This window comes from Odocoileus virginianus, chromosome 7 (assembly GCF_023699985.2).
Source record: "Odocoileus virginianus isolate 20LAN1187 ecotype Illinois chromosome 7, Ovbor_1.2, whole genome shotgun sequence".
In the NCBI taxonomy this organism is placed as follows: Eukaryota; Metazoa; Chordata; class Mammalia; order Artiodactyla; family Cervidae; genus Odocoileus; species Odocoileus virginianus.
The window spans coordinates 30,812,046-30,838,719 of NC_069680.1; the positions used below are offsets into that span (position 1 = coordinate 30,812,046).

Consider the following 26,674-nt stretch of genomic DNA (forward strand, 5'->3'; position numbering starts at 1 on the left):
CCAGGCTGTTTCAGGCGACTAGCTGAGGAAGTCCGGAGTATTTCTAAGGGGAACAGGAGAAACAAAGGCCCTGAGATGGGGCGTGGGGAAAGGCAGCATGCTGGGAGAGGCACTCGGGGCCGGCGGGGGTTGGGGGGGGGGGTGGCGGCGTCAAAGGGAAGTAGGACCAGAGGCTCAGGCTTGATGCCCATGCCTTTTTCATAGGCATCCTCAGGAACACGTCAACCCCTTCTCTCCCTCCTCTTTCTTTTTTTTTTTTTCAAACAGCCTTTCTCTGTATTTCCTATAGTGTTCAGAAACTGCTAACACCTGTTCAAAAGTCAGTTATCCAGGTTTGAGCTGAATGACAATTATTTGAATGGTAAAGGGTGTTAATGTATAATTATTCACATTCATACCAGGACATTCACAGTTTAATCATTTCTCTGTAGGCTTCCTTAAGTTTGAGCTTTAAGTCTTAGGCATAATTCTTTTGTTAAATAAGTTTCGGGAGCTCTAATTATTGGGAAGGTGAATACAAATATGCCCAGGTGCAGCCGTGAGGCTGTTGAGCCCACCTCACCTGCACCAGCCTTGCCAGGTGAGAGCGTCATCTCCCCGCAGCGGGTGAGGCCAAGGCTTGTTTCTGAGGGCTGATACAGTCCAATCCGCCTGCGAGATGAGCTCAGAGACTGTGTTCTGGTGTGCTCCGGGCCAGCCGAGCCCTGCTTCCCTGGCCAGGCATGGACAGGGAGGGGCCGCCCTAACCCTTTATGGAGGTCGTCTGTCCTCTGGACCCCTCTGTCCTCCTTGGAACTCCTGAGGACCCCAGAGAGCTTTGGCTTACCAGCATTTTATTTATGTACATTTACCATGTTAAGAATTAAACCTGAGAATTTTTTAATGCATTAATTTATTCTAAAGTAATAATAATAAATTCACTACATATTATCAAAAATAATGTATTCATGTGAAAATAATTCTATTTTCCAAGACCAAAAACACATAGAAGAGTGGCACTCTTTTGCAGTTTTGCCAGTCTCTTTAATTCTTGCCTTAATGGAAGACAAGTGGATTCTCATAGCTGCTCCTGCATTTAATCTGTTTATCACATATCATGTAGCTTATGGGAAACTCTTCTATGTACTTGCAGGAGAATGAAAATTTTAAAGGTAAATAGCACCTCAGTGTTACTATGAAAATAGTATTCACCTCACAGTCCTCCTAACTGAGTCTCTGGGAGCCTGAAGCTCCCCAGACTGGACTGTGAGGACCACTGTTCTAAAAGTAAACAATGTTTATTGTTCCTGAAAGTTGCCCGTTGTCTCTGCACGCGTGCTCAGTCACTTTAGTCGTGTCCGACTCTTTGTGACCCCGTGGACTGTAGCCCGCCGGGCTCCTCTGTCCATGGGATTCTCCAGGCAAGGGCACTGGAGTGGGTTGCCGTACCCTCCTCCAAGGGATCTCCCCACCCAGGGACTGAACCTGTGTCTTTTATGTCTCCTACATTGGCAAGAGGTTCTTTACCACTGTTGCAACCTGGGAATCCCCCATTCTGTAAGGAGTCATAAAATTTGTGTTGTGTGTTCCTGATTTTTTTTTTTCCATTTTTTTCTGTGTTGCTGGTGCGGCAGCAGTGCCATGCTCTCTCCAGGTGAGCCAGGCTCCTTTGCCCTTGAGTATCGACGGACCACAGGCAGTGACTGCCTTTGCGCACAGGTTCTGTAGGCCTGCCCTTAGCTGGACAGTTACTCCAGGCTCACCCACAGGACAAAATCTCCCTCCACGCCTGTGATCTGGGCTCTGAGCAGTGCCTGGGACCACAGAGTCCCCACTAGGATCCGAGAGGCCGGTGCCACATTCCCTCACCTGAAAAAGGGAGCCCCAGGTCGCTTGCAGGAGAAGTAAGTGAAGGGCAAAGAGACCACATCAGTTGCCTGCTCCAGTTTCCCGTTTGGGGGTCACTTCTATTTGAAACACCCCCACTCCTTCCAGGAAATAGGTACCCACTCTTCAAGACCCAGGCCCTCATCAGCTCTGCTCCAGCATCCCCTCCCCATCTCCTTGCTTCTGTTGGTGCCCACCATCCAATGCCAGTTTTCTGCAGCCTGTTTTTGTCGTATGTTAGAAAGAAAGGCTGGCTTGGGGCTCTGTCCCCCACGGCCACCACGAGACAGCCCTCTTCACAAGCCGGGAACATCCCTTGGGTTTTCCAGCTGGAGTGTCTCACTGTCCTGACCAGCCCAGCCCAGAGATACAGGTTGGCAGAGGTATGTCTGTGTCCTTGGCACTGTGTCACTGCAGACCCCACTCCCAGTTCCACAGCATATTGTCACAGGCCTCACAGGGAGTGTGTCATCCCCCGTCAGGACACACACACACCCCCACCCCGTGCACCAGGCTGAGACTCTCAAGTAGGTATGTTTAGTTCATGTGGTCTGACTTGGTTAGGCATGTGCTGAAATGAAAATACCATGTTGATTCCTGAATCTTTGGAGTGACCTATAAGCTTTTTTATTCTTTGTTTTTCCTCTGCTACTCATAGGGTTGTAGAGGTCATAGCTGACATAACTGAATCAGTTCAGTTCAGTCCAGTCACTCAGTTGTGTCCGACTCTTTGTGACCCCATGAACCACAGCACACCAGGCCTCCCTGTCCATCACCGACTGCTGAAGTTTACCCAAACCCGTGTCCATTGAATCAGTGATGCCATCCAACCATCTCATCCTCTGTCGTCCCCTTCTCCTCCTGCCTTCAATCTTTCCCAGCATCAGGGTCTTCCACATGAGTCAGCTCTTCACATGAGGTGGCCAAAGTATTGGAGTTTCAGCTTCAGCATCAGTCCTTCCAGTGAACACCCAGGACTGATCTCCTTTAGGATGGACTGGTTGGATCTCCTTGCAGAGTCTTCTCCAACACCATTAATTCTTCGGCGCTCAGCTTTCTTTGTAGTCCAGCTCTCACATCCATACATGACTACTGGAAATAACTGAAATAAATGCAGTTATTTTCCCTTAAGCAATGTTATATTTCATCTGAAATGAAATACACATGTATTAGAGCACACGGAAAGAAGAGAATATTTAGAGGTCATCCAGTCCTGATGTCAGAAGCAGCTGTGGCTGATAGAGGTGGGGCTGGTGCTCTGGAAGGCCAGTGTCAGGGAGCTCCTTGGTGTTTATCGATGCAGAGGCCCCTCAGCATGCGCGGCCCTGGCCGAGCCCGGTTAGCAGCAGGGTGACCTGCTCTGGCCCCTCCGGAGACCCCTGGCTGGGCTGCTGGTGCTGTGCCTGCAGGGAGTGGTGCCAGGCCCCTCCTGCCCTCACTGTGCCGGGCGCTGACCACTTCCCTGTAGGAAGGCCGGGGCGAAGGCCACTGGGCCCCTGGCCAGCAGCAGCTTTCACCCTGAGCGTGTCTGAGAGCCGGTGGGGCCGCAGTGCCCTTCTGCCCTCCTGTTCTCAGTGCGCGTGTCGAGACCGCACTCCCTGACAGGGCCGCACCCCCAGCCGTGCCTGAGTCCAGCTGCGCGCTCTCGGCCAGGGGCCCTCCCTGCCTCTGCCAGCTGCCCTGTCGCCCGACTCGGGCTTGGCAGCTTGAGGGTGCCCTCAGGGTAAACGGTGCTGCTGTTTGCCCCAGCACCACCACCCTCAGGCGGACACAGGGAGACCGGGCCCACTCCTCCATTCCTCCAGCAGACGCTCACTGGGCGCCTCACCGGGTCAGCCCCAGAGCTCTCTGTTGAGGTGCGGACCCCTCAGGCAGGCCCTTGCTCTGAGCTGTGTTGAGTGGAGGGCCCACCGTGATGACTGTATTATTAATGTTGAGGGCGAATTTGTAGAGGAGCAAGACTTGGCAGAGAATGTGTCCTGGAATCCAGTTTAAGTAGATATCTTGACCTTCAGGGAGAAAGCTCTTCTTTGGTTAAAGGAAAGGTGTCTAGAAAATATGTTTCCTTCCATCTTGTCTTTTCAGAAATGTAGTAAAACTGAATTTTGTGGTTTACAGTGCTATGGATTTTAATACATGTGTAGATTTCTGTAACTACCATCACAAGCAGGACATGCGCATTCCATCACCCTAAAAACACCCTGCTGCCACCCGTTTGTAGTCACAGCTGTCTCCCCAACACGCCACAGGCACCGCTCTGTGCTCTGTCACAGTGGCTTACGGTACTGAGAATGTCATAGAACTGGGCTCAGACGGCATTTATCTTTGAGCCTGGTTTCTGTGAATAGTTTAATACCTCTGAGATTCATCCAAATTGTTTTATGTATCTGTAGTTTATTCGTCTTAATGTTGTATTCCACAGTATAGGTGTTATCTTCCTGTGTTTATTACAGCCATTCCAGTAACTGTAGAATGCTATCTCATCATGATTTTAATTTGCATTTCTCTAACAGTTATGTTGAACATCTTTTCATGTGCTTATTTACCAAACTGTATCTTCCTTTGATGAACTGTCAATTCAGGTCTTTTGCCCATCTTTTTAAATTAGGTTGTTTGTTTTCTTACTGTTGAATTTAAATATGTTTGTATATATTCTGAATATAAGTCCTTTATTGGATATATTTCCAAATATTTTCTCCCAGGCTCCAACCTGTCTTGTATCTCTTAACACTGACTTTTACAGACCAGTTTTGTGGGGTTTTTTTTCATTTTGATGAAGTCCAATTTACTTTTTAATTTATGGATTGTGGTTTTGATGAAACATCTGAAAACTGTTTGCCTAACTTTGGGTCACAGAGGTTTTCTCCTCTACTCTAAAATTTTCTTCTTTTGATGAAAGTTTTTAAATAAATGATTTATTTTAAATTAATTTTTAAAAGGTATGAGATTTAGGTCAGAGTTCAGTGTTTTACATCTAGATATCAAGTTTTCCATCACCACTTTTTGAAAGTAATATCCTTTTTCCATTGACATGCTTTTGCAACTTTGTCATAAACCATTTGGACATTGTATGTTAGTCTCCTTTGAAAGTCTCTATCCCTTTATAAATTTCACATTATCTTCATCTATAACAGCATAATAGAATGTCTTAAAACCTGCTGGTGTGATTTCTCAGCCTTTTTTTTTTTTTTTTTTTTGCCTTTTTCAAAATGTTTTGACTGTTCAAGTTCCTTTGTTTTCCATGTATATTTTAGACTCATCTTGTCTATATTTTCAAAAAATACCCCTGGAATTTTGACTGGAATGGAAATAAATCATTGGATCAGTGTTTGGAGAAGTGAAATCTTTTTAATACTGAGACTTCCTATCCATGAACATGGTATGTCTCTCAAATGATTTAGGTTTTCTTTTATAATATTATCAATATATCAGCATTTTGTAGTTTTTAGCATAAAGATCTTATATACACTTAGATTAAATCTAAGTATTTCAGTTTGGTTGGCGCTATTACCAATAACAGAACTGTGATTGGTTTTTGTGTGTTGACCTTGTACCTGGTGACTCTGCTATATTCGCCTATTAGTTCAAAGTTGGTTTTGTTGTTGGCATGTTTGTTTTAATAGATTCTTAGGTGTTTTCCCATAAATCACATTGCCTGTAAATGGGGACAGTTTTATTTCCTCCCAAAACATATTTATTTTCTTGTCTTATTGTAATGGCTAAAACTTCCACTGTGATATTGAATAGGAGTGGACATCCTTGCTTCTTTCTCAATCTTGAGGGGAAAAGCATTCATCTTTTCACAGTTAAGTATGATATTAACTGTAGGTTTTTTGTCATTACCTTTATTGGGTTATTCCAGGGTGGCTGAGAGCTTTCATCATGAATGGATGTTGAAACTTCTTAAATTTTTTTCCTACCATGATTAATATTATTATATCTTTTTCTTCTTTAGTCTGTTAATATGGTGGCTCATATTAGTTCATTTTAAGTAGACTTTATTTTTTAGAACAGTTTTAGATTTACCAAAAAAAAAAAAACCAATAATAATAATTGAGTTAATACAGAGAGTCTACTTGTCCCCACATCTGTTTTGCCCTATAATTGACCTCTTGTATTACTGATACACTTGTTAATTCAATGAACCAGTGTCAGTATCTTACTTAAGTTCATATTTTATTCAGATTTCCTTAGGTTTAACCTAATGTCCTTCATTTCAGGAACCAACTCAGGATACCATATTAGATTTGGTCATTATATCTCCTTAGATTTCTCTTAGCTTTGACATTTTCTCGAGATTTTCCTTGTCTAAGATGGCCTTTGCAATTTTCTAGAGTATTTGTCAGGAATTTTGTAGAATGTCATTATATTAAAAGTTATATGATGCTTTTCTCATCATAGACTGGAGCTATGGAGTTACAGGAGGAAAACCACAGAGGTAAAGTGCCGTTTTCATGAAATCATGTCAAGGGTCCATACTACCATCATGATTTAACACTGTTGAGGTTGGCATTGACCTCTACCAGTACTGACGTAGAGTGAAAGTCACTCAGTCGTGTCTGACTCTTTGCCACGGCTTGGCCTGCAGTCCATGGGATTCTCCAGGTGAGAATAATGGAGTGACTAGCCTTTCCCTTCTCCAGGGGATCTTCCCCACCCAAGGATCCAACTCACGTCTTCTAAACATTAGTTCATACTCAAATCTACATAGAATTCTAATCCATTATTACATGGATCATTCTCGCCGCCTCCCCTTGCTTACCTGTACGCTGCTCCTCCATCAGTGAGGAACGGACGCCCATCTGCCATCCATTTTCTTAGTTATTGGAGCCCAGTATACTGTATCACAGTATTGGGATTTTTATCTGGTACTTCCATGGGAAATGGCCTTGTCAAACCAGAGTACAGTGTACAGTGCAATTCCTTTTGCCTTAGTCTTACAGACTCCACTTGTTTCCAAAGTTACTTAGGTCACTGTTTTTCCCCACACAGTTCAGTGGAGTTGTTCACACATTGTAATATGGTTAGATTCTCATTACCACTTGCATTCTTTCCTGGGATCCTCCATTCTCTTAAATATTTTGTTGTTATTAATTTATATACATTTCATGTATGTTTCTATTGTTATTCCTTTTACAAAATGTCCAAAATGTCATGTATTTGGAGTCATAGAGCATGTAGACTTTTCAAAAATTTTTTTTTCACTTAGTGTACCTTTAATATTCTTTCATGTCTTTTTATGACTTGATAGGTCAGTATTTACATGACTGCATAATACTCCATTGTATGGATGTTTGATAGTTTATCTATAAAAGGGCATCTTGATTGCTTCTAGCTTTCGGCAATAGGTAAATAAAGCTGCTCTAAGCATTCATGTGCAGGTTTTTGTGTGGACATAAGTTTTCCAATCTGTTGAGTGTAAATACCTAGGAGTGCAGTCACTCTTTCATGTGGTAAGCTTCTGTTTAGCTTTTTAAGTAAGGAATTAGCAAATTTTCTTCCAGAGTAGTTGTTCTGCTTTGCCTTTTCATCAGCAGTGACTGAATATCCCTCATCCTCGCCAGCAGTCAGTACTGTTGAGGTTTTTTTGTTTGGATGGTTGGTTTTTAACCATTCTAATAGTATCTAATTGTATCTCATTATTTTAACCTAGAACTCACTAATGATAAATGATGTTCAACATCTTTCAGATGCTTATTTGTCATCTGTACATCTTTTTTGGTGAGGAGGTGTCTGTTAAACTCTTATGCTTAGTTGCTCAGTCTTGCCTGACTCTTTGCAACCCCATAAACTATATTAAGCCCACCAGGCTCCTCTGTCCATGGGATTCTCCAGGCAAGAATCCTGGAGTGGGTTGCCATGCCCTCCTCCAGGGGTCTTCCCAAGACAGAAGACTCACTCCCCGGCACGGCTTGTGCAAGGCCCAAGTTAAACTCTTAGCCACTTTATAATTGGGTCATTTTCTTGTTGTTGAGTTTCTAAGAATTCTTTGTGTATTTTGTATACAAGTCCTTTATCAAATACATGTCTTGCAAATTTTTCTTTCAGCTTGTGACTTTTCTGTAAGATATTTTAACAGCATCTTTCACAGAGCAAAAAAGAATTATGATAAAGTTCAACATACCCACTTTTTTTCCTTTCATGGAGGTTTTCATAATTTTGCCTGTTAGATTTAGGCCTAAGATACACTTTGAGTCAGTTTCTGTAGAAGATACATGGTCTGTCTAGATTCATATTTTGCATGTGACTGTCCAGTTGTTCAAGCACCATTTTTTGGAAAGATTATCCTTTTTCCATTGACTTGCCTTTGTTCCTCTAATTCTGTTCCATTGATCTATGTATTTTTTCACCAATACATCCTATCTTGATTAGTTTAGCTTTATAATAGATTAATTTTTTCAAATATTGAATCAGCCTTCCATTCTTAGGACAAACTCCACTAAATTTTAATGTCTTGTTTTTGATATATTTCTCAATTTGATTTGCAAGTACCTTGTTGAGAATTTTTGCATATATGTCCATGAGAGATCTTGATCTGTGCCTTTCTGCATGCTTTTTGATTTTGATATTTGGATAATTATAGCCTCATAAAATGCCTTGGGAATTGTTTCCTTCTCTATTATTCTTAGAAAATTATGTTGAATTGATATACTCTTTTAAATATTTGATAGAATTTTCTGGTGAAGTTATCTGGCCCTATGATTTCAGAAGATTTTAAACTATGCATTCAAGCTCTTTAGTAGTTACAGGACTCTTCCATCTATCTGTTCCATCTTTGTTGAGTTTTGGTTATTTGTCAGTTTTGATAAATTGATCTAGTGCATCTGTGATACTGAGTATTGCACACAGATTTTTTTTTTTTTTGGTAGGAATTGTTTTTATCAATTTAATGTCTGTGAGGTCAGTAGTAACATCCCCTCTTCAATTTCTTATGTTGATAGTTAGGGTTTTTAATAAGTCTTGTAAAGATTTATGAGTTTATTTTTTAAAGAACCTGGTTTGGGCTTCATGTATTTTACTCTACCATGTTTTGTTTTCAGTTTCACTGGTTTCTGTTGTTACCTTTATTATTCCTTTCCTTCTTCTTCTTTTGGTTTATGTTATTTTCTTTTTCTGGTTTCTTAAATTGGAAGCTTATTGTTACAGGCTTCCCTGGTGGTTCAGATGGTAAAGAATCCACCTGCAATGCAGGAGATCCAAGTTCGATCCCTGGGTCAGGAAGATCCCCTGGAGGAGGGCATGGCAGCCCACTCCGGTGTTCTCACCTGGAGATTCCCCTGGACAGAGGAGCCTGGCAGGACCATGGGGTTGCAAAGAGTTGGACATGACTGATAACTCAGCACATTATTCTTCTGCTTTATATTATCATTAATTTGAGACCTTTTTTCTAAAATATGCATTAATACTATAAATAACCCTCTAAATATTGCTTTAACTCTGTCCCATAGACTGTGATATGCTGTATTTTCAGTTTCATTCAGCTCAGTTTTCTTTTCCTTAAGACTTCTTCTGTGGCTCCTAGATTATTTAGAAATGGCTTATTTACTCTTCAAATGTTTGGAGATTTTCCTTTTGCCTTTTTCCATTATGATCAGATAAAATCATTTGTCTGATGTCAATTGTTTTACATTTGTTAATATTTCATAACCCAGAATACGCTATATCTTGATTAGTGTTCCATGTGCATTTGTAAAGAATGCATATTCTACTGTTACTGAGTGTTCTATAAAGTTAAAACAAGTTGGTTGATGGTGTTTTTTTCTTTTCGCATCCTTGAATTTCTGTCAGATATTTCTATCAGTTACAAGAGAGGAGTAGTGAAGTCTTCAAGTATAATTGTGGATTTGGCTAATTATCATTTCATTTTTGTCTGCTTTTGCTTCATGCATTTGAACACTGTTGTTAAGGTACATAAACGCTTAGGGTTGGTATGTCAGACATTTATTTCATGTTATTGCTATCTTATTTCTTACATTTTATTATTTTATTATCACATAATATTATCTGTTTTCTGTCTTTTCCCTCTGTTTTTCATTTTTCGTTTCTTTCCCTCCTTTGGAGTAGTTTAGCATTTTTAAGTTTGTGATCTGTTTTTCACTATATCATCTCTCACAGTTTTTCTGGTGGTTGCTTCAGGGATTATAATATCACTGTCACAGTCTAACTGGAGTCAGCGTTTCACCACCTTAACGTGGAATATAGAAGCCTGACCGCCACGGAGCTCTTTCAACTCTTGCTGATGGTTTACACCTGCATACACTGAAAATCTTATCTGTTGATGTCATGGTTTTGCTTTCAGTCATTAAACATATTTTGAGGAACTCAACAGAAGAATAATCTGTGGTATTTAGCCAAATAGTTACCATTTCTTTTGTTCTGCTTTTATTCCTAATGTTCCGTGCTTCCCTGTGGTATTATTTTGCTTCTTACTTGAAGAGCTTCCTTTAACTTTTTAGATCTATTGGCAGTGCATTATCTCTAGGTTTTTTTGATCTAAAACTGTCTTTATTTTAACTTCACCCTTGAAAGATTTTTTTCAAGATGGGATATAGAATTCTGAGTTGATAGTTCTTTTCTCTCAGCACTTTTAAAACTGCCGTTTTGCTTCCTTCTGACCTCTGCAGTTTCTCTAAGAATTCTACAGTCATTCAAACATTGTTTTCCCACAAACAATATGCCATTTTTCCTTGTTTTCAACTTCTATCTTCATCCTTAGATTTCAGTAGCTTCCTCTTGATGGGTTTGGGTGTGGATTTCTTTGGGATTGTCCCTTTTGCACATGGCTGAGCTTCTTAAATTTATGGTTGTATATCTTTTGCCAAATCTGGGCAATTTTTAGCTATTATTTCTTTGAATTTTTTCTTCTACACTACACTTTGCTTTCTTTCCTTCTGGAACTCCAGTAACACACGTGTTAGGCCTTCTGGCTTTTCCAGCATGTCCCCGAGGCTGTTTTGGATATTGTTGTTTGCTTTTGGCATTCTTTCCTGCCTCTCAGGTTGACCATTTCTGCTGACTTGTCTTCAGACCAGTCGGCTCTGCCTCGGGCATCTCCAGTCTGCCTGGAAGCCCATGCTGTGCAGTTCTTCCTTTTTGGATATTGTATGTTTCAGTACTATGTTCTCTGATTTTTCTTCGTAAGTTTTTTGGAAACTCTATTTTCATTTGTTCCAAGGGTGTTTTCCCTTCTCACAGCATTCTTATTACAGATCCTGTAAAGCTGTCATCAGTTGATGTTTATCAAGTCATCACATTGTACACTTTGGGTATCTTACAATTTTGTTAATTATACCTCAGAAAGTTTGGCGAGGCAGGGATTGTCAGGTGAGTCTAACTTCCACGTGTTCTTGGCCATTACAGTTGATGATTTTCTTTACCCAGGAAGGCTGAGGATTTCCTGACTCTTCATATGCTGAGTGTTCTGGACCTTGTAACCCTCTCATTTTGAGTAGATGTTCCGAGACCCTGAGTCTCCTGTGAATCCTGTGGGTGACACTGATACTCGTGTTGACGAGACCCTTGACCTGGCTGGATGCAGCCTGTGAGCCCCGGCCAGGCTTCTGCGGCTGCGCTCTCAGTGTCCGCGCCCTGCATCCCCCGCGGTCCTCCTCGGGGCCGCCCCTGGACCGCAGCAGGGGCTCAGCCTTCCCTCTGTTCTCAATCTTGGGTTTCGTGTGGGATCCACCCGCACAGCTCCGGGTCTGGTTTTCCCAGTCCTTTCCTCCTCCACAGCCTCCCTGGTCCTCTCCCGCACCGTCCTGCAACCACACAGGCCTCTGGGGCCGGGCAGCAGGAGCAGAGAGACAGAGAATGCAGGGGGCCCAGCCACCTTTGGGCCCACAGCTCTTCCCCTTAGAAAGGACGTTTCTCCTCAGAGCTCTCAGCACCTGCCTGCCTCCACCATTGCCACCCCCTGCATACACCGCAGGATTGCCTGGGGGCCAAAGAGTTCACGATAGTAGCCCTGGGGGGGCTTCCCCCTCCTCAAGGCAGCAGGGGCTCCTGGGCTCTGTCTGCACTGGTGCCACCTCCAGGGTCCAGGCCGCAGTCCGCCCTGTGTGCATGCAAAGTCCCTTCAGTCATGTCTGACTGACCCCCTGGACTGTAGCCCACCAGGCTTCTCTGTCCGTGGGATTCTCCAGGCAAGAACACTGGAGTGCGTTGCCGTTTCCTTCTCCAGGGGATCTTCCTGACCCAGGGATCGAACCTGCATCTCTGAAGTCTCCTGCACTGGCGGGCGGGTTCCTTACCATTAGTGCCACCTGAGAAGCCCACAGTCAGTCTAGGGATTTTTGAAGTAAAAGTGGCAAACGGGTACATCATCGCAGTGCGTCTTCAAATTCCTCTTCCCCAGCCTTTCCTCTCCACAGCCCTCAAGTGGCTGCCCTGTGCTCTGTGCCCAGGCTTCATAGAGGCGTTCAGTAGCGTGTGCTCACCCCATCCCCTGTCGCTCCTGTGGTCTCCCTCTCGGGTTCCTTCCTGGGAAGGTCGTCTGGCTGCTCTGATGCTGAGACAGCATCAGGTCACGTTAGCCAGTTGACTCTTGAAGAGCACGTGGTGTCAGAACTCCTGGATTCACCTAATCGGAACCTGGCACTCACTCCAGGGTACTGCAGGCTCCCTCTGTGCCAGAGGCCAAAGAAGGCCAGGCCTGGGCTGGAGAGCCCCTGGGAAGTTGGAAGCCTGTCAGGCGACTGTAACCAGGCATGGACACCAGGTTCAGTGCTGTGGCAGGGCATCCCACAGGCATGCAGTGTCATCAGCAGCCCGGCCCATGGTGTCCCATCCAGCAGCCCAGGAAGAGGGAGGGTCTAGAAAATAGTTTTCACCAGGTTTCCGTGGTTACAGTGGGCGGGTCTGAATAGTCACCCAGACTGAAGTGGAAATGACCAGATCCTTCGGATAAAAGAGAGCTAAGAAACAGTCTTCCAGCAGAGCCAGCCTTGACCCAACCTGAGCCCCAGAACAGGCTGGAGAGGGCGAGGGAGAGGAGCGCCCAGAGTGGCCTGTGGAGGCCAGCCTGCCCTCCTTGGGGACCTTCACAGGAGAGAAAGGTGGTGGTTCAGTGGTTGCCCCTTGCTGCTGCTGTTGGCCAGTCACCAGGTCATGTCCAACTCTTTGCGACCCCACGGACTATGGCATGCCAGGCTTCCCTGTCCCTTACCGTCTCCCAGAGTTTGCCCAAGTTCATGTCCATTGCAGGTGATACCATCCAGCCATCTCATCCTCTGTCGTCCCCTTCTCCTCCCGCCTTCACACTTTTCCAGCTCCAGGGTCTTTTCCAGTGAGTCAGTTCTTTGCATCGGGTAGACAAAGTGTTGGAGCTTCAGCTTCAGCATCAGTCCTTAGGGCCACCTGAAATGACGGTCCCACCGCTAAAGATTTGTGTGGTCACCTCACCAAGACTCTTGAGTCCCTTGGACTGCAAGGAGATCCAACCAGTCCATCCTAAAGGAGATCAGTCCTGGGTGTTCATTGGACGGACTGATGTTGAAGCTGAAACTACAATATTTTGGCCACCTCATGTGAAGAACTGACTCATTTGAAAGACCCTGATGTTGGGAAAGATTGAGGGCAGGAGGAGAAGGGGACGACAGAGGATGAGATGGTTGGATGGCATCACTGACTCAATGAACATGGGTTTGGGTGGACTCCAGGAGTTGGTGATGGACAGGGAGGCCTGGCATGCTGCGATCCATGGGGTCGCAGAGTCGGACATGACTGAGCAACTGAACTGAACACCTTCAAGAGAATGTGTTTTCCACATTATGTTCATTTTTATGAGCAGATTTTTTACTACATTTCAGAATGATATTCAACAGCTCACAGTGTCCTCCCCCACCAGTGTTGCCCCTCCTTTTTGGAGAAGTGGGGCTTAGGTCTGATTTTTGCACAGGTCCGGGGCAAGGGCATTGACTCTGAGAGCTGCTTAAGACTAATTAATGCATTTGCTCCCTACAGGATGGATTGAGTTCCAGGTTAAAAAAAAAAAGATGTGCTTGATTGCAAAATACTGCATTTTTGGAGCTATTTGTCCTAATATATTCCCGGGCATGTACAAGATGAGAAATGGTTTCCCGTGAAAAATTGACAATGAAGCCGAAAATGTTTGATAAACTCTGTGCTCACACATGGGCTTGTAATTGTTTTATTATACGATGCTTCTGCCCTTGGAAGGAGAGGCGCTCTGTGACTTGGCAGTAACCCATCAGAGCAGCCCGGGGCCTTGCACTCCAGTGAGGGTGGAGGAGCGGACATGGCTCCCTGGAGCTGCTCTGTCCCAGTCCCTCCACACGCACCCCTTGCTGTCCCTGCCGGTTCAGTAGGTTCCGGGCTGCTCTCCTGGACAGTCTGGGCAGCGGCTGCTCCCCAGGCCAGAGCACAGAAGACGGGGCCTGCAGCTCTGCGCTCTCAGAGGACGGCTGGAGATTGGCCTTGGCGTCTTGCAGTATTGACTTGGGCTGCTTTTATTGTTTCTTTTTCAAGACAGCTGTCCCTGAAACCTCTTTTTCTCCAAGTTGCCACCAAGCTGCCTTGCTTTTCTTTTTTCTTCCTTTTATTTTTAAGTTAGGCACAACAGCGGTGACAATAATAATGATTAACAGTTTGATTTCAAAACGCTTTCTAAAGAAATCACAGTAAACAAAGTCTGTTTGCCTAAGGAAACCCTCGCAGCAATCAGCTAGTCACACAACCGCATGTGCTAATGAACCCAAAGCTGTTAATGTGGTTTCTTCAGTTAAATTGATTCATGAATTTTGAAGAGAACATTATCTAATGAATTTTCTTTGAATAGAAAGCAATTAAAAGGACAAATCAGTCTGATTAACCCCAAAGTCACCCTCCTGCCACAAATGGTGTAGAGTTTGAAATTATATCATAAAAAACTGGAGCACATTTGCTATCTTTCTGCCCTCTACTAATCCATGTAAATTAATGAACAACAAAGTCAATTTCTTTGCTGACCCTTTTCTAGTATCACCTGGATTATGCTGATGTTTAATTTGCTTAATGTTATAATAAAGACTAAACAGATTTTTTTCCCGGTGAAGTGATTATCATTCCCTTCAGTTAAGAAGTGATTTTTATTATTTAACACGCATGTAAGGGTGTGTTTCCTTTAAGAACCAAATCGCACTTGGCCAGCTTGGCATGAAGCGTAATCAGTGCTGCTGCGGACCCAGGAACTGCCCGTGGAATCCTTCCCTTTTGTGGCTGTGTTGGGCGCTCCTGCCCTCGCCCTAGGGGAGGTGCGTGGGGGCGCAGCTCCCTGTCCCATGCTTGCAGGCACGCGTCGTCTGGGGAAAGATGGGAGGCCTCAACTGAGACGGCCCGGCCTGTGCCCAGCTTCTCTGCAGTGCCCTGCACACCCAGAAGCGCGCTCGGCCTGCAGCAGAGGGAGAGGCTGTTCTGCGTCCTCCTCTTCACCCCTGCAGCGGCTCGATGTGGCTGCTCGTTAAAATGGAGGCAAGGCTGTTTCATCTTTGCCGCTCTGCTCCTTACGGATGCCTGGAGCCAAGGTCACCGTCAGCCTCATGGACCGTGGTTTCTGGCATCCTAAGCCTGCTCGCTCTTGGGTGTGGACGGCTAAGCTAGCGTCACACCATGGTCCAGCCCACAGCCTCCTTTTCCTTCTGCATCCCAGCTGGAGTCGGAATTGAACAAGCGGTAAAAAGCTTCCAAAGTTGGTGTGCACGCAGGGCCTTCTGTGCTTGTGAAGTGAACCGTGTGCCCATCCACACCCGCCCGGGCCCCAGGAGAGCATGCTGCAGGCCCACCTGGAGCTCCGGGGAGGTGGGCAGGCGAGCTGTCTGTGCTGCCCACTGGCGAGGCCTGCAGAGGTGCCGGCCGGCCCTCGGCTCACTTCCCGCGCATCCTCCTCATCGGTGACGTGGTGACAGGACCCCGTGCAGAGCTGGGTTTTAATTAAGTAACACCTCTGTGTACGTTGTTACGTTTTCTCTTTCAGGACTGGCAGCTGTTTGTATCTTAGCTGTTGGAGCTGTTTGTCCCAATAACGTCATTTGCTTTCTCCCTTTCAGAGTCATTCACCAGACAGGTGTTATGGAAGCTGCTGAAGCTTGTGAAATTCGGAGAAACGGTTTCTTACCAGCAATTAGCAGCCCTGGCGGGCAACCCCAGGGCAGCGCGGGCCGTGGGAGGAGCCATGAGGAGCAACCCTGTGAGTGTGAGGCTGCGGGGGTCAGCCCAGCCGCCGTCAGCGGGGCGCTGAGCTCAGGGTCCAAGGTCCTTTGATTCAGGCGCGTGTCAGAGGGATCTGGGCTGCTGGGGAGGAGGGGAGGTGTTCACGTCGGGGCCCCTGGAAGAGGGCCGTCCAGTCTCGGAAGGCCGTGGTGTGGGTCTGGCTGAGGCCACACTCGTCTGAGGACCCTGCAGGGGGTGGGAAGGGCACCCCATCCACACGGCAGCTCGGCCTCGGAGCCCTCACACGATTGCACAGGGCCCTGGAACGTCCCCAGTGTCATTGATCTGCGGTGCCCGTCAGACCCGGGTGTCGTCACCCTGGGAGGGTCTCTCCCTGAAGCCATAGGGATCCTGTAACATGGTGGGAGAGTGCCATCCAATCAGGAAAACCAATAGATGGTCTCATTGTGGGGTGGGGAGTCACTCCATCAGATCGACCCAGTTTTTAAAATATCGCTGTGGCTTTGCTGTGTGTTTCCTGTAGGGTCTCCCTCCATGCTCACAGAGGAGAGGTGGGCTTTGCCCAGCACGGCCTGCAGCCCCCTCTCCTCGGCTGGCAGCCCCCCGGGGCAGGGCCAGTGTCTTGGGAGGATGGCCACTTGGCCTTCCGCACAGAACCGCACCATTGCTGGTGCAGGGGTGGCTCCTGCGGATGTGCATGCATGGTGTACATCTGCCTGGAGAAGCGTCTGCGTCCGTGTTAAACACCGCAGACTGTCAGGAGCAGCGTGCGGCAGAGGCTGGGGGAGCGGGTCGGGCTCGGGTTTGCACCCCTGTACTTCCATTACAGCGTCCTAGTGTGCCGTTCACACGTGCCACCTCCACACCCTGCAGGCCTCGTTTGTACGGCACACGTGGATGACCCTGCATCAGTTTCCAGGGGTAACTGCTAAGGTTTCCCAGTGACGCTGATGCGGCTCTTCCCATCTGGAAGGCCCCCGCCTTCTCCCAGCTCACTCTGTTGGACAGTTTGACTTCGCCCCGTGCTGTATGTCCACTCAGGGCCTCCAGGTGAGCTCTGGAGGTGCCTGCTTCCTGCATCCCAGGGTCACCGAGCTGTGTAGAAATTCTCCCGTCTGTCCACACTCCGTTCATGCCCTGGGGATGCTTGGTCCTTCTGCTCCCCTCCCTGAGGCTGGCCTTGCGTCCCAGCACAGCCTGCCCCCTCGACGTGTGCATCTCCGCTCACTGACATGCACAGGTGCGGAGCCCACACCCGCCCCTCGTGACACCCACAGGTCCTCGCTCTCTGAAATGGCCAGGCCGTGGCTGCTGGCGACGGCATGTGTGGCAGCACTCGGAAACCTTTATTTTCCTGCAGGCAGCAGGACTGCCTCCTCCTGCTGTTAATCTCTGTGACTATCTTGCTCAACTATGGCCTCAGCCCCTGACATCTGTAAAGCAGGCTTGCACAGGGCCTGAGACGCATCTGTCCTTGCAGTCCTTGTCCTGACTTCCCCGTGGGCACGTGCCCAGGTGGCCTGTGGACACGGGGAGGATCCTTCCTGCACCGTGGCCCTCGTGGTGGTGCCATCCCGTGACAAGGACAGTGCGGCGGCTGTGAGCCGCTGGCCTTGCCCTGGGCATCCCTCTGTTGCCAGGCGCTGCCTGGCCTCACGCAGGAACCCCAGCCTGAAGAGAAGGTTGCAGAGGACCCAATAGATGCCTCCAGGGGTGGCTCAGAAGAGCTGGGGTGCTCCCGGAAGGAGACAGCCTGCGTGGGGTGCAGCTTGGCAAGCTCGGCAGAGGCAGCCGTGCTCAGAGGTCTTCAGATCGTCTGTAGAGCGGGCTGAGGGGTCCTAAGGAGACAGGGGCCTGAAGGGATGAGGGGCCTAGTCAGGGACTGGACCCAGCTCACGCGTCCCTCCTCAGTGCCGGCGGCAGAGTCCAGCTGCAGAGCCACACATGTGGGCTCCAGCGCAGGGAGCGCGGCCTGGACACGTACCCAGTGGTGAAGCCGTCTCTGAGCTCAGGAGCAGCGTGATGGACAGGTGGATGCAGAAGTCGCAGAAAGCCCTGGCGCCCACGGTGCGCCCGTCCTTGGTGTCCGTCGGTAAGCGAGGACACGTGACGGCCTGTGCTCGAGGCGGGGGCTGCTCCCCCGCAGATTCAGGGGCAGTGTCTGCTGCTGGGGGGTTTCAGCCACCCCAGGCCCTTAGTTTTTCCAGAATTTTCCATGAACAGATTACTAGCCCAGGTGTAATGACTTGGTAGCCCTCCGGAAGGCCCTGTCCCAGGCCCAGCCCTTGGCGGCAGTCTTCTGGTGGGGCAGGTTGAGGAGGGCTTATACCCTGCCTCGTAAAGCCCCGTCCCACTCATCCTCAGAATTTGCTAAATGCAGTTCAGAGGCAATCAATACTTGCCAGGGAGTTTCCCCACCTTTTCCTAAACAAGTGCATTCCTGAGGAGTTCGTTTATTCGCAGATTTGCCATGAGCCTTAATGACCCCCCGAGTCTTGTCCTGCCAGTCACCCAGATGGCTGTTGATAAAGATTTAGCATCATGTTCTAAGTGTCAGGGCTGTCAGTGGGGCTGAACCATTTGACCAGAAGAAAAAAACGCACAGGGAGCTATTGATTACAGCTTCTCGGTGTCACTTGTTCACCAGGATTTAGGTATTGATGAGGCCGCAAGTGAAAACAAGCTCTTTCCCTTGTGGGCAGCTACCCACAAGAACAAAGGCAAAGCTGGAGAAAATATTCAGCCAGCACCAGAATCAGAGGGATTCCATTATTGATTGAAAGGCCCCTTCGTGTTATTTTTGTTGGAGACAAATCTATGGGTTTGGAAGTTTTATAGCATTTGAGAAAGGGTCTGTGTAAGTGATGGATTCATGTATTGGATGAATTAGATTTCACAGCATGAAGATTTCAATGCAGCTATGATATTATGAGCTACTTGGTTATTGATAAAAATTACATTTCATGCAGCACAGGCTTTAAAGGAGAGGGCATAGAGAGTATGGATCCTTTGAAATGTCCTTAGGGGCATAGTGAATTTTAGCAGGTTTCATTGTTTTAACAGTCTGGAACCTGTCGCTGAAATTAGCATGAACAGGAGCAGCGTTGCCGCTTCTGGAGGTGAGAATCGCGTGTGTTTGGTCAGTCACCAGTTCCATCAAAGACAAAGACTGACCATAGTTATCTCTATAATTGTTATTCCAGGCCAGCAGTCTGTTATCTGCATGGTGCATAGAAAGAGAGGGTCACATTACACACTTGCAGTTTTGTAGCTTGTTGGGGAAGAGGGAAGAAAAGCAGAGCTTGTGTGTGAAGTCTGCTGCTTGGGGGAAAATTGAATTGGGGCCTACATGTTTATAAAACTAAATTGAATTAAGTATCTACCTCCTTATCAGTCAAAAACTTGAATTGTGTATTATCTAATCATGTCCTCCCAGCAATTATTAATGTGACTATTGTATTTGATAAAAACCCCCAATCAGAGCAAACACTCTGTTCCTAAAGTTTTCTGTTCCCCCCTGGTTGTATGCTGTGGGCAGGCCCAGCAGTGTGACCACTTCTCGCTTGGTTAAACTGCACAGGAGAGGAAGCCCACGCTCTCCTCAGCACTCGGGGTCAGAACTCCACAGACAGCATGTCACCATGGCAACCCAAACTCCCCAAAATCCGAGGCAGGACTGGTCTGTGAGACGGAAGAGGTCAGACTGCCACCTCCGGGCCCTGCCTCTGCAGTCCCCCAGGGCAGCATGCAGAGTGCGGGCCTCCAAGCAGCTCAGACTGGGCGAGAGGCTGGCTGCGCCTTCAGGTTGCGGCGTCTGGCCTGGGCTCCGCAGAGGGTGTGGGGTCACAGCGTGCGCGTCAGGCATGTTCTCCCTGCCGTGTCCTTACTGAGCAGCGCATGGCCAGGACAGGACAGGGCCGGGGATCCAGCCACCCTCCCGGGACAGGGGCCACCCCACAGAGCGGCACCCAGGCTGATGTGTGTGTCGGGTGCCAGCAGGTGACAGCCTGCTCCCTCCGCAGGGAAGGCCTCCAGTGAGGGCAGAGATGACCTCCCGGGGAGCAGGGGTGCCTGGTTTTTTTGGGAGGAGGCCCCTCACACGTGGGGTCTCTGAAGGCCTGGCCCAGCTCCCCACCATGGCCCCTCTTCCAGACAGGACCCCCGTGCCAGGGGGCAGGCGGTCCCCCTGGCAGACTCTGCAGGTGCTAGGTGGACACGTTCCTGCCTTCCTCCAAGGACGGTGGCTCAGTGAGTCGCCCTCCCCTTGAGGGTGGGGAGGGGGCGAGACCAGCCCAGGAGCACCCCCCACCACCTGCAGTCAGAGCCCCGTGTGGACAGCAGCCCTCACCTCCAGGAACGGACCTGGTGCGGCTGCCAGGGGCCTCTCCGGCCTCCTGCTGAGGCAGCCCCGGCCAGGAGGGCAGGGTCCTTCTGGTGGGACTCGCCTGTGCGGCTGCAGCGCCTGTGGGCCCTGCCGTCCGCTCCGTGGGGCCTCAGGCTCCCGCAGGTCTGCATGCGGCCGGCTCCGGGCCTGTCCAGGGTGTGCCGGCGCCGGGGGAGGCCCTGTCCTCGGGAACCTCACAGCTGGTGTGCAGGCCCCCTGCCTGTCCAGCCTCCTGGGAACTGGGCCTGCACTGTCCTGGGCTGAGCTGGTGCCGCAGCACTGCGAGCTGCAGGTGAGGCTGTCTGGAGGTGGTGCTGGGCCCGTGTTTGCTGGTGCGTCTCAGGGACGCTCAGCACCTGGGCAGCTGTCACCCCCAGGATCCTAGCAGTACGGCCTTTTTGACGGTCGGGCGGTTCTCCGTGTTTGTGTTTGTTTTCATTGTGAAGTCACCCTGCTGATTTAGGCAGGCATCTAAGCACTGCACTTGTCGCCAGGTGTGAAAGGCACGGGGCAGTTTTGTCTTCCTGTTAGGGCTTTTTTGGGAGGTGGAGATGCCACCTCCTGTGGCAGGAGGGATGGGGGGCATGGCCCCAGGACAGAGGGTCCATCCAGCCTGGGATTCGGGGGTCTGGTGACCGCTTCTCAGATAGGAACAGATGAGAACTGGAGCTTCTCAAACTTTCTGTTTCAGAGGCTAAGGAGGGAAGCAGCCCCCACCCCACCCCCAAGTCCACTGGTGTCTGTAAAGCAGGGGGTGGCAAGCGATTCCTGTAAAGGACAGGACATTAATGTTTTAGGTTTTGCAAAAGCAGCCACAGATAGTATTTACCAAGTGGGCATAGCTGTGTCCCAATAAACCTTTATTTACAAAACCAGGTGTGGACTGCATGGGCTGCATTCACAGTTCGCCAGCCTTGGGGTTAGAGTGGCCTCTGAGCACGGCATTCCCTGACTTTCCTCTTACTTCTCGGAAATGTTTGGGAACTTTGCAGGGATGTCTTCTTGGGAATGTCTTCTTAACTTCTGTATGTATACATTTTTTTTTTGTACGTATACATTTTAAATCACCTATCAAGTGAAATTGTTTTCTCCTCCCAAATCCTAGCATGAAGGGATTCTCTAGAACCAGCCTTTTTGGCACCAGGAACCAGTTTTGTGAAAGACAGTTTTTCCATGGACCCGGGATCAGATGGGGGGTTGGTTTCGGTTGCACCTGCCCCTCCCCACCTGTGGTGGGACCTGGTTCCTCACAGACCACAGACCGGGGTGGGTCCGGGGCCTGGAGACCCCTGCTCTAGAAGATGCCCCACATTTCCCTTGGGCCGCTGGGCCTGCCCCAGCCCACCCAGGACACTCAGAGGCCAAGGGGCGACTCGTGCTGAGATGGGGCCTGCACGTGGCTGGGCGGGGCGCTGGGTGGGGCATAGAGCCAGGCTGATGTGGCGCCTGCACATGGTTGGGCAGGGCCGCTCGGCCGGGCCGTGGGCCCAGGCTGATGTGGCCACCTCGCTCTCTTGCAGATCCCCATCCTCATCCCGTGCCATCGAGTGGTCTGCAGCAGCGGGGCCATGGGCAACTACTCTGGAGGTGTGGGCGTGAAGGAGTGGCTGCTGGCCCACGAGGGCAGTCCCGCGGGGAAAGCAGCCCGTGGAGGGGGCTCCCGTGCCGCCGAATCCTGGCGCGGGGCCCTGGGTGGCACTGCCAGCTCCCAGCCCGCTGGCCGAGACTGAGTGTGCGTGAGCAGCTTGCTGGGCGTGGGGTGTGTGCTGGGAGGGTGGGGGGGGGTGGGGTGTGCTAAGAGGGGGTGGGGGGGTGGGTTGTGCTAAGAGGGGGTGGGGAGGGTGTGCTAAGAGGGGGTGGGGGGTTGTGGTGTGCTAAGAGGGGGTGGGGGGTGGGGTGTGCTGAGAGGGGGTGGGGGGTGTGCTAAGAGGGGGTGGGGATTGGGGTGTGCTGAGAAGGGGTGGGGGGTGTGCTGAGAGGGGGTGGGGGGTGGGGTGTGCTGAGGGGGGGTGGGGGGGTGGGGTGTGCTGAGGGGGGGTGGGGGGGGTGTGCTGAGGGGGGGTGTGCCTCATTAAAGGAGCCAGAGTCTCAGAGGTGTCACGTGTCTGCTTCTTTACGTTTTACCACGAAGTGAGCCCGGAGACTGACCCGTGCGTCCAGCTTGTTCCCTTTTGTCACTGTTATTGTCCCCTTGCTAATTCTCTGGAGTCAGAGGTGAGAAAATGGGAGCCTGGCCAACGTGAGGACGACTGCCCTGCAATGAAGGGGCATCTGATGCCCGCCAGGAACCACTGGCTGCCTTGATACCATGGCGGTACCCAGAGCCAGCCGGCCCCGGACCCTCATGCAGGTCTATCCTCAGCAAATTGGCCTGCCTGCAGCATGCTCCATGCCTGCGCTTTTCTCTCAGCTGCCAAAGCTGCTGGGATGATGCTACTGAAGGAACGGGGCAGCCCTGAAAAGACATGCTTACCCAGAGACTCCAGCTTTATCTTCCCAGCTGCCAGAAGGCTAATGCATTTGGGGTCGAGTCAACGGAATAGAAAATAGCCACTTGCCAGAATAATTTGGGAAAACAAACAGCTCTTTGTGCCTGAGGTGGCCCCTCCTGAGGAGTGCAGTCTCACGCAGCCGGTCTCTCACCACTCCTGGCCTGAGTTCTCTCGGAACCCAGGGCGATGAGGGATGCCCACCTCTCCTTCCTGACCAGCGACCTAGAGCCTGGAAGTCCGGCCGCCTGCGAGGTGGGTCAACTCCGGTCACAGTGCGGGTGGGGAGTGTGTCCCGCGCCTGCTGTGCACACCATCTAACGCATGAGTGCCATGGTGTCGGCTTAGCTTCACCATCAGCCTAATCCAGAAAGCATCAGGGAGGCTTGTGGCTATGTATGTGGATGAATAAAATGGAGCATATGATGGGTGGAGGAAATAGACGGTGCTTGGCTGTGCGATAGAAAGCTGTGTTTTTGTCAGGGGCACCTGCGACAGTGTAGACAGCAGCAGGAAAGCTCGATAGCGTGTGTATCCCCACACCTGGGTAAGGGCTTAGCCCTGGATGTGTGTGGTTTGGGTGCACTTTTGTGTTATCTCAGCACTGACCAAGGAGCAGGTGCCTCACACAGACTAACTAGGCTTTTCTCACCAATATACAATTTATTACATCGTTTTCTTACATCAGCCAAATTCTGGGTTTTTCTCTCAAAAATAAAATACAACCGTTTCCCTATTGTCTTCTGATCTGGTCCTCCTTGGGACTTCTTTAGAGCCGAACCAAACAGAGTCTTTACAGGGAGCTGCCTGGATGTCTGATTTCTGTGGACGGACCCTGAGTCTCCCTGCTCCAGCCACCCAAGCTCATGGCTCCCTAGGTGAGCCTCAAGAGCTGTGAGTGACTCACCTTCTGACATGGCAGGAGGGTGAGTGGGGCCCCGGGTGCCCTTCACATCTGGAGGCTATGAGGGTGGTTGTGTTCTGAATTCTCTGAGGAGAAGTCTCTGCTCCAGGGTCTTGCAGACCCCAGGACCCCGCTACCGGAATAGAACCACCTGCTGGGCGACAGCCCCAGCTCCCAACCCTGCGGCCTCGGTGTGGGGCTGTCAGCGCTTCTGATAGAGGGCGCCGCTGAAGGGTGCTGGGCTGCGCTGGGGAGGCCCAGCCCCTGCTGCTCAAGGAAGGACTTGATGACAGAATGCGCTAGAACTCCACTGAAGGCCCTGGGACAGTCCCTGGGGTATGTGCCATCTGTCCCGGTCGCTGGCAGATGGGCAGACCTCTCCTCAGTGCTGTCAGACCCTGAGGATGCGTCCCAGGCCCCACACCCTCTGCTCTCGGGCTGCTCCTGGGCCTGGAGAGTGGGGACCCCTCAGGGAGGGGACCTCCTACTGTGATCTCCAGGTGCCCTAGCAGCAGGCATCAAGGGAGGGTCCCAGACCACGCAGCCCGCCAGGGCCAGGCCCCACCCCCAGGGCATCCTGTCTGGGCCCCGCACGCCCTTAGTGCCACACGAACGGAGTTCCATCTCCTGGGCCCCAGCAGCAGAGCCGCCCCAAGTGTGGGCCTCTAACTAGCCCAAGGCCGGCAGACCCCACGGGGGCCTCCCAGAGCCGCTATGGCTGGAGGAGCAGCACGTTGCGAAAAGGAAGAGGACAGGAAAGGCACAGGGAGACACAAGAATGTCCTCCCAGCGGAAAGGGACACTGAGACAAGGACAGGCTCTGCCCTTGCCGTCGGCCCCAGGCCCGCTCACGTGCGGGTCCCTCCATCCAGCGCCCAGGCCTGCGGGGCAGCCACGCGGCACGTGCACACCGCGCTCGCTCTTCCTGCAGACCCGGGTCGTGGAGGGTTCAGAAAAGAGATTTGTTTTTGCAGAAGCATTTGTTGTGAACTGGCTGCCCTTGACCTTCAAGAGGCTGAGCTGCGGAGGGCTGGCCTGTCCCCGGGGTCAGGAGCATCACGTAGCCCCTTTCTCGCTCACACACCTGAGCTGCAGAGGGATGGAGAGACAGCAGGCCTGACTTCCTGGTGCCCAAAGAAGATGAGCTGGATCTGGGAGGGCGCCAGGAAGGCACGGTGAGGAGGGCGGAACCAGTGCGGGCAGCTGTGTTTCTGAGGAAGAGCGTGGGCTCACCTTGGTGGTAGTTGAATTGAGCTTTTTCAACGGGTGTCCCCTCAGCCAGCAGAAAGAAGCCGCAGTTCCCTGGTGCAGCGTGACTGCTGCCTAGAGGCATCCTCACCTACAGCAGAATCTCTGGTTGCCGGCCCCACCCAGGCCTCGCATCTCTGCCCTGAAAGCTCTCCTTACCCAGCGCTGCCTCTCTGGAGCAGCTCAGCATGTCAAGGGAGTGTGTTTGTACTGATGTCATTGTTTATCTCGCAACCTGTTGTAAACAGCAGTATTATTCCAGAATGAACCTCCTTTAAAGCTTTAGGGTAAGAGAAAGCCATGCAGGCAGGTGGCTAGAGACTTCTTGGGGGTGATGGCAAGGTCGGCGGAGCCTGTGGGTTTAGGCACTGCCTGGGAATCGGGCGGGGAGCCCCTCTCTGCAGGGCCCTTCTGGTGCAGCTCCAGCAGGGTGGGCAGGCCATGTGTCCCCACATCCTTGGCACCCACAGGCTCCCTCTGGCACAGGAGCGGTGCCGGCTGGAGCTCCGGCTGCTGCGGGAGCAAGAGGGATGTCCCAGCCCCGGCCATGTGAGCAGCACCTGCTCCACCTGCGAGCTCACCCCAGTCCTCTGTGCTGTTGAGATTTCAGGATGCGCACAGGCGGACTCAGAAATGATAAACGTGTTATCTTACCGTGGGACACACAGAAACAGCCAGAGCTGATGCTCTCCCAGGAAGCTGGCCCTTCCCAGCGGGCTCTGAGCTGACGCTCTTAGGCCTCCACATGCCGCATCTGCATTGGGTTTTCTCGCTGCTGTCCTGGCAGGGGTCCTGGCTGACAACTGAACTGAGTTGCCTCTCCCAGCCTGTGCAGGCTTTTTCTTTCTTGTTCATGGGCATTTGATTGAAGTTTGTGTTTAGGGAGTTGAAGTTCACATCAATTTTACCTGTTATCAGTTTGAAAGACAATGAGATTTAATGGAACTCTGCCAAGCAGCCTCATCTGTCTGTCTGTCTGAAGGAAATGGGGTGGCAGTTGAAAGCCAGACCCGAAGCCTAGAGAAACTGCAGGACCCGCGGCCCTTAAGTGACTGAGGGCAGCCGCCCAGGGTCCTCGGACCCTGTGGCTCCAGTTGTGGACAGATGGACAGCGTCTGGCCTCCATCACCCAGGTCAGCTCCAGGGGGACCCGTGCTGGGCGGGCTGGCGCGGACGAGGACAAGGACGAGACACCAGGCGGTGGACGGCGCCTCAGTGGATGAAAGGGAGGCCTTAACGAGTCTCTCAGCGTTTCTAATTCGTGTTTTTTCCCCCCTCTGCAGAATAGCCATAAGAACAAATTCCATGTAGACAGCAGTTAAGATTAACCCTAAAAGCACGGGCTCGGTGCTGCTGGCACCTGCAGCGACCGTCCACTTGGCAGCTTGCTGGGAGCAGCCACGCTGGGAAGGGTGTGTATGTGGCTGGCACTCGGGCTCTCTGGTGGCCACTGGCACTGTGGTCAGGACGGACCTTGCCGGCAGTCGCCGTGGACTCTGACGCGGTGGGACACACGCAGAAGGACGGGCTGGAATCTGCTGCTCCAGGGAGCCCCCTGACCGGCTTTCCCAGCGTGTGCGCATGTGCTTCTGCGTCTCGATGGCCGGCCGGGGGCCG

General features: G+C 50.4%; 1 protein-coding gene and 1 long non-coding RNA gene across 4 annotated transcripts in view; both read left to right on the forward strand.

The window, feature by feature from the left end:
* Positions 1-22,184, forward strand: part of MGMT (O-6-methylguanine-DNA methyltransferase) — a 277,591-nt gene extending 255,407 nt beyond the window's left edge. For all 3 annotated transcript variants that reach the window (XM_070470422.1, XM_070470423.1, XM_070470424.1), the window contains exons 4-5: positions 15,909-16,048; positions 21,937-22,184. In XM_070470422.1, the coding sequence (XP_070326523.1) occupies positions 15,909-16,048; positions 21,937-22,146 (350 nt within the window). In that variant the 3' untranslated portion in view covers positions 22,147-22,184. The remainder of the gene's footprint in view (positions 1-15,908; positions 16,049-21,936) is intronic.
* A 294-nt stretch (positions 22,185-22,478) lies between these two features.
* LOC139036000 (uncharacterized) lies at positions 22,479-26,653 on the forward strand. Its single transcript, XR_011488675.1, has 3 exons — positions 22,479-24,984; positions 25,088-26,190; positions 26,341-26,653. It is a non-coding gene; the product is annotated as an uncharacterized lncRNA (long non-coding RNA).
* Positions 26,654-26,674: the final 21 nt, after the last annotated feature.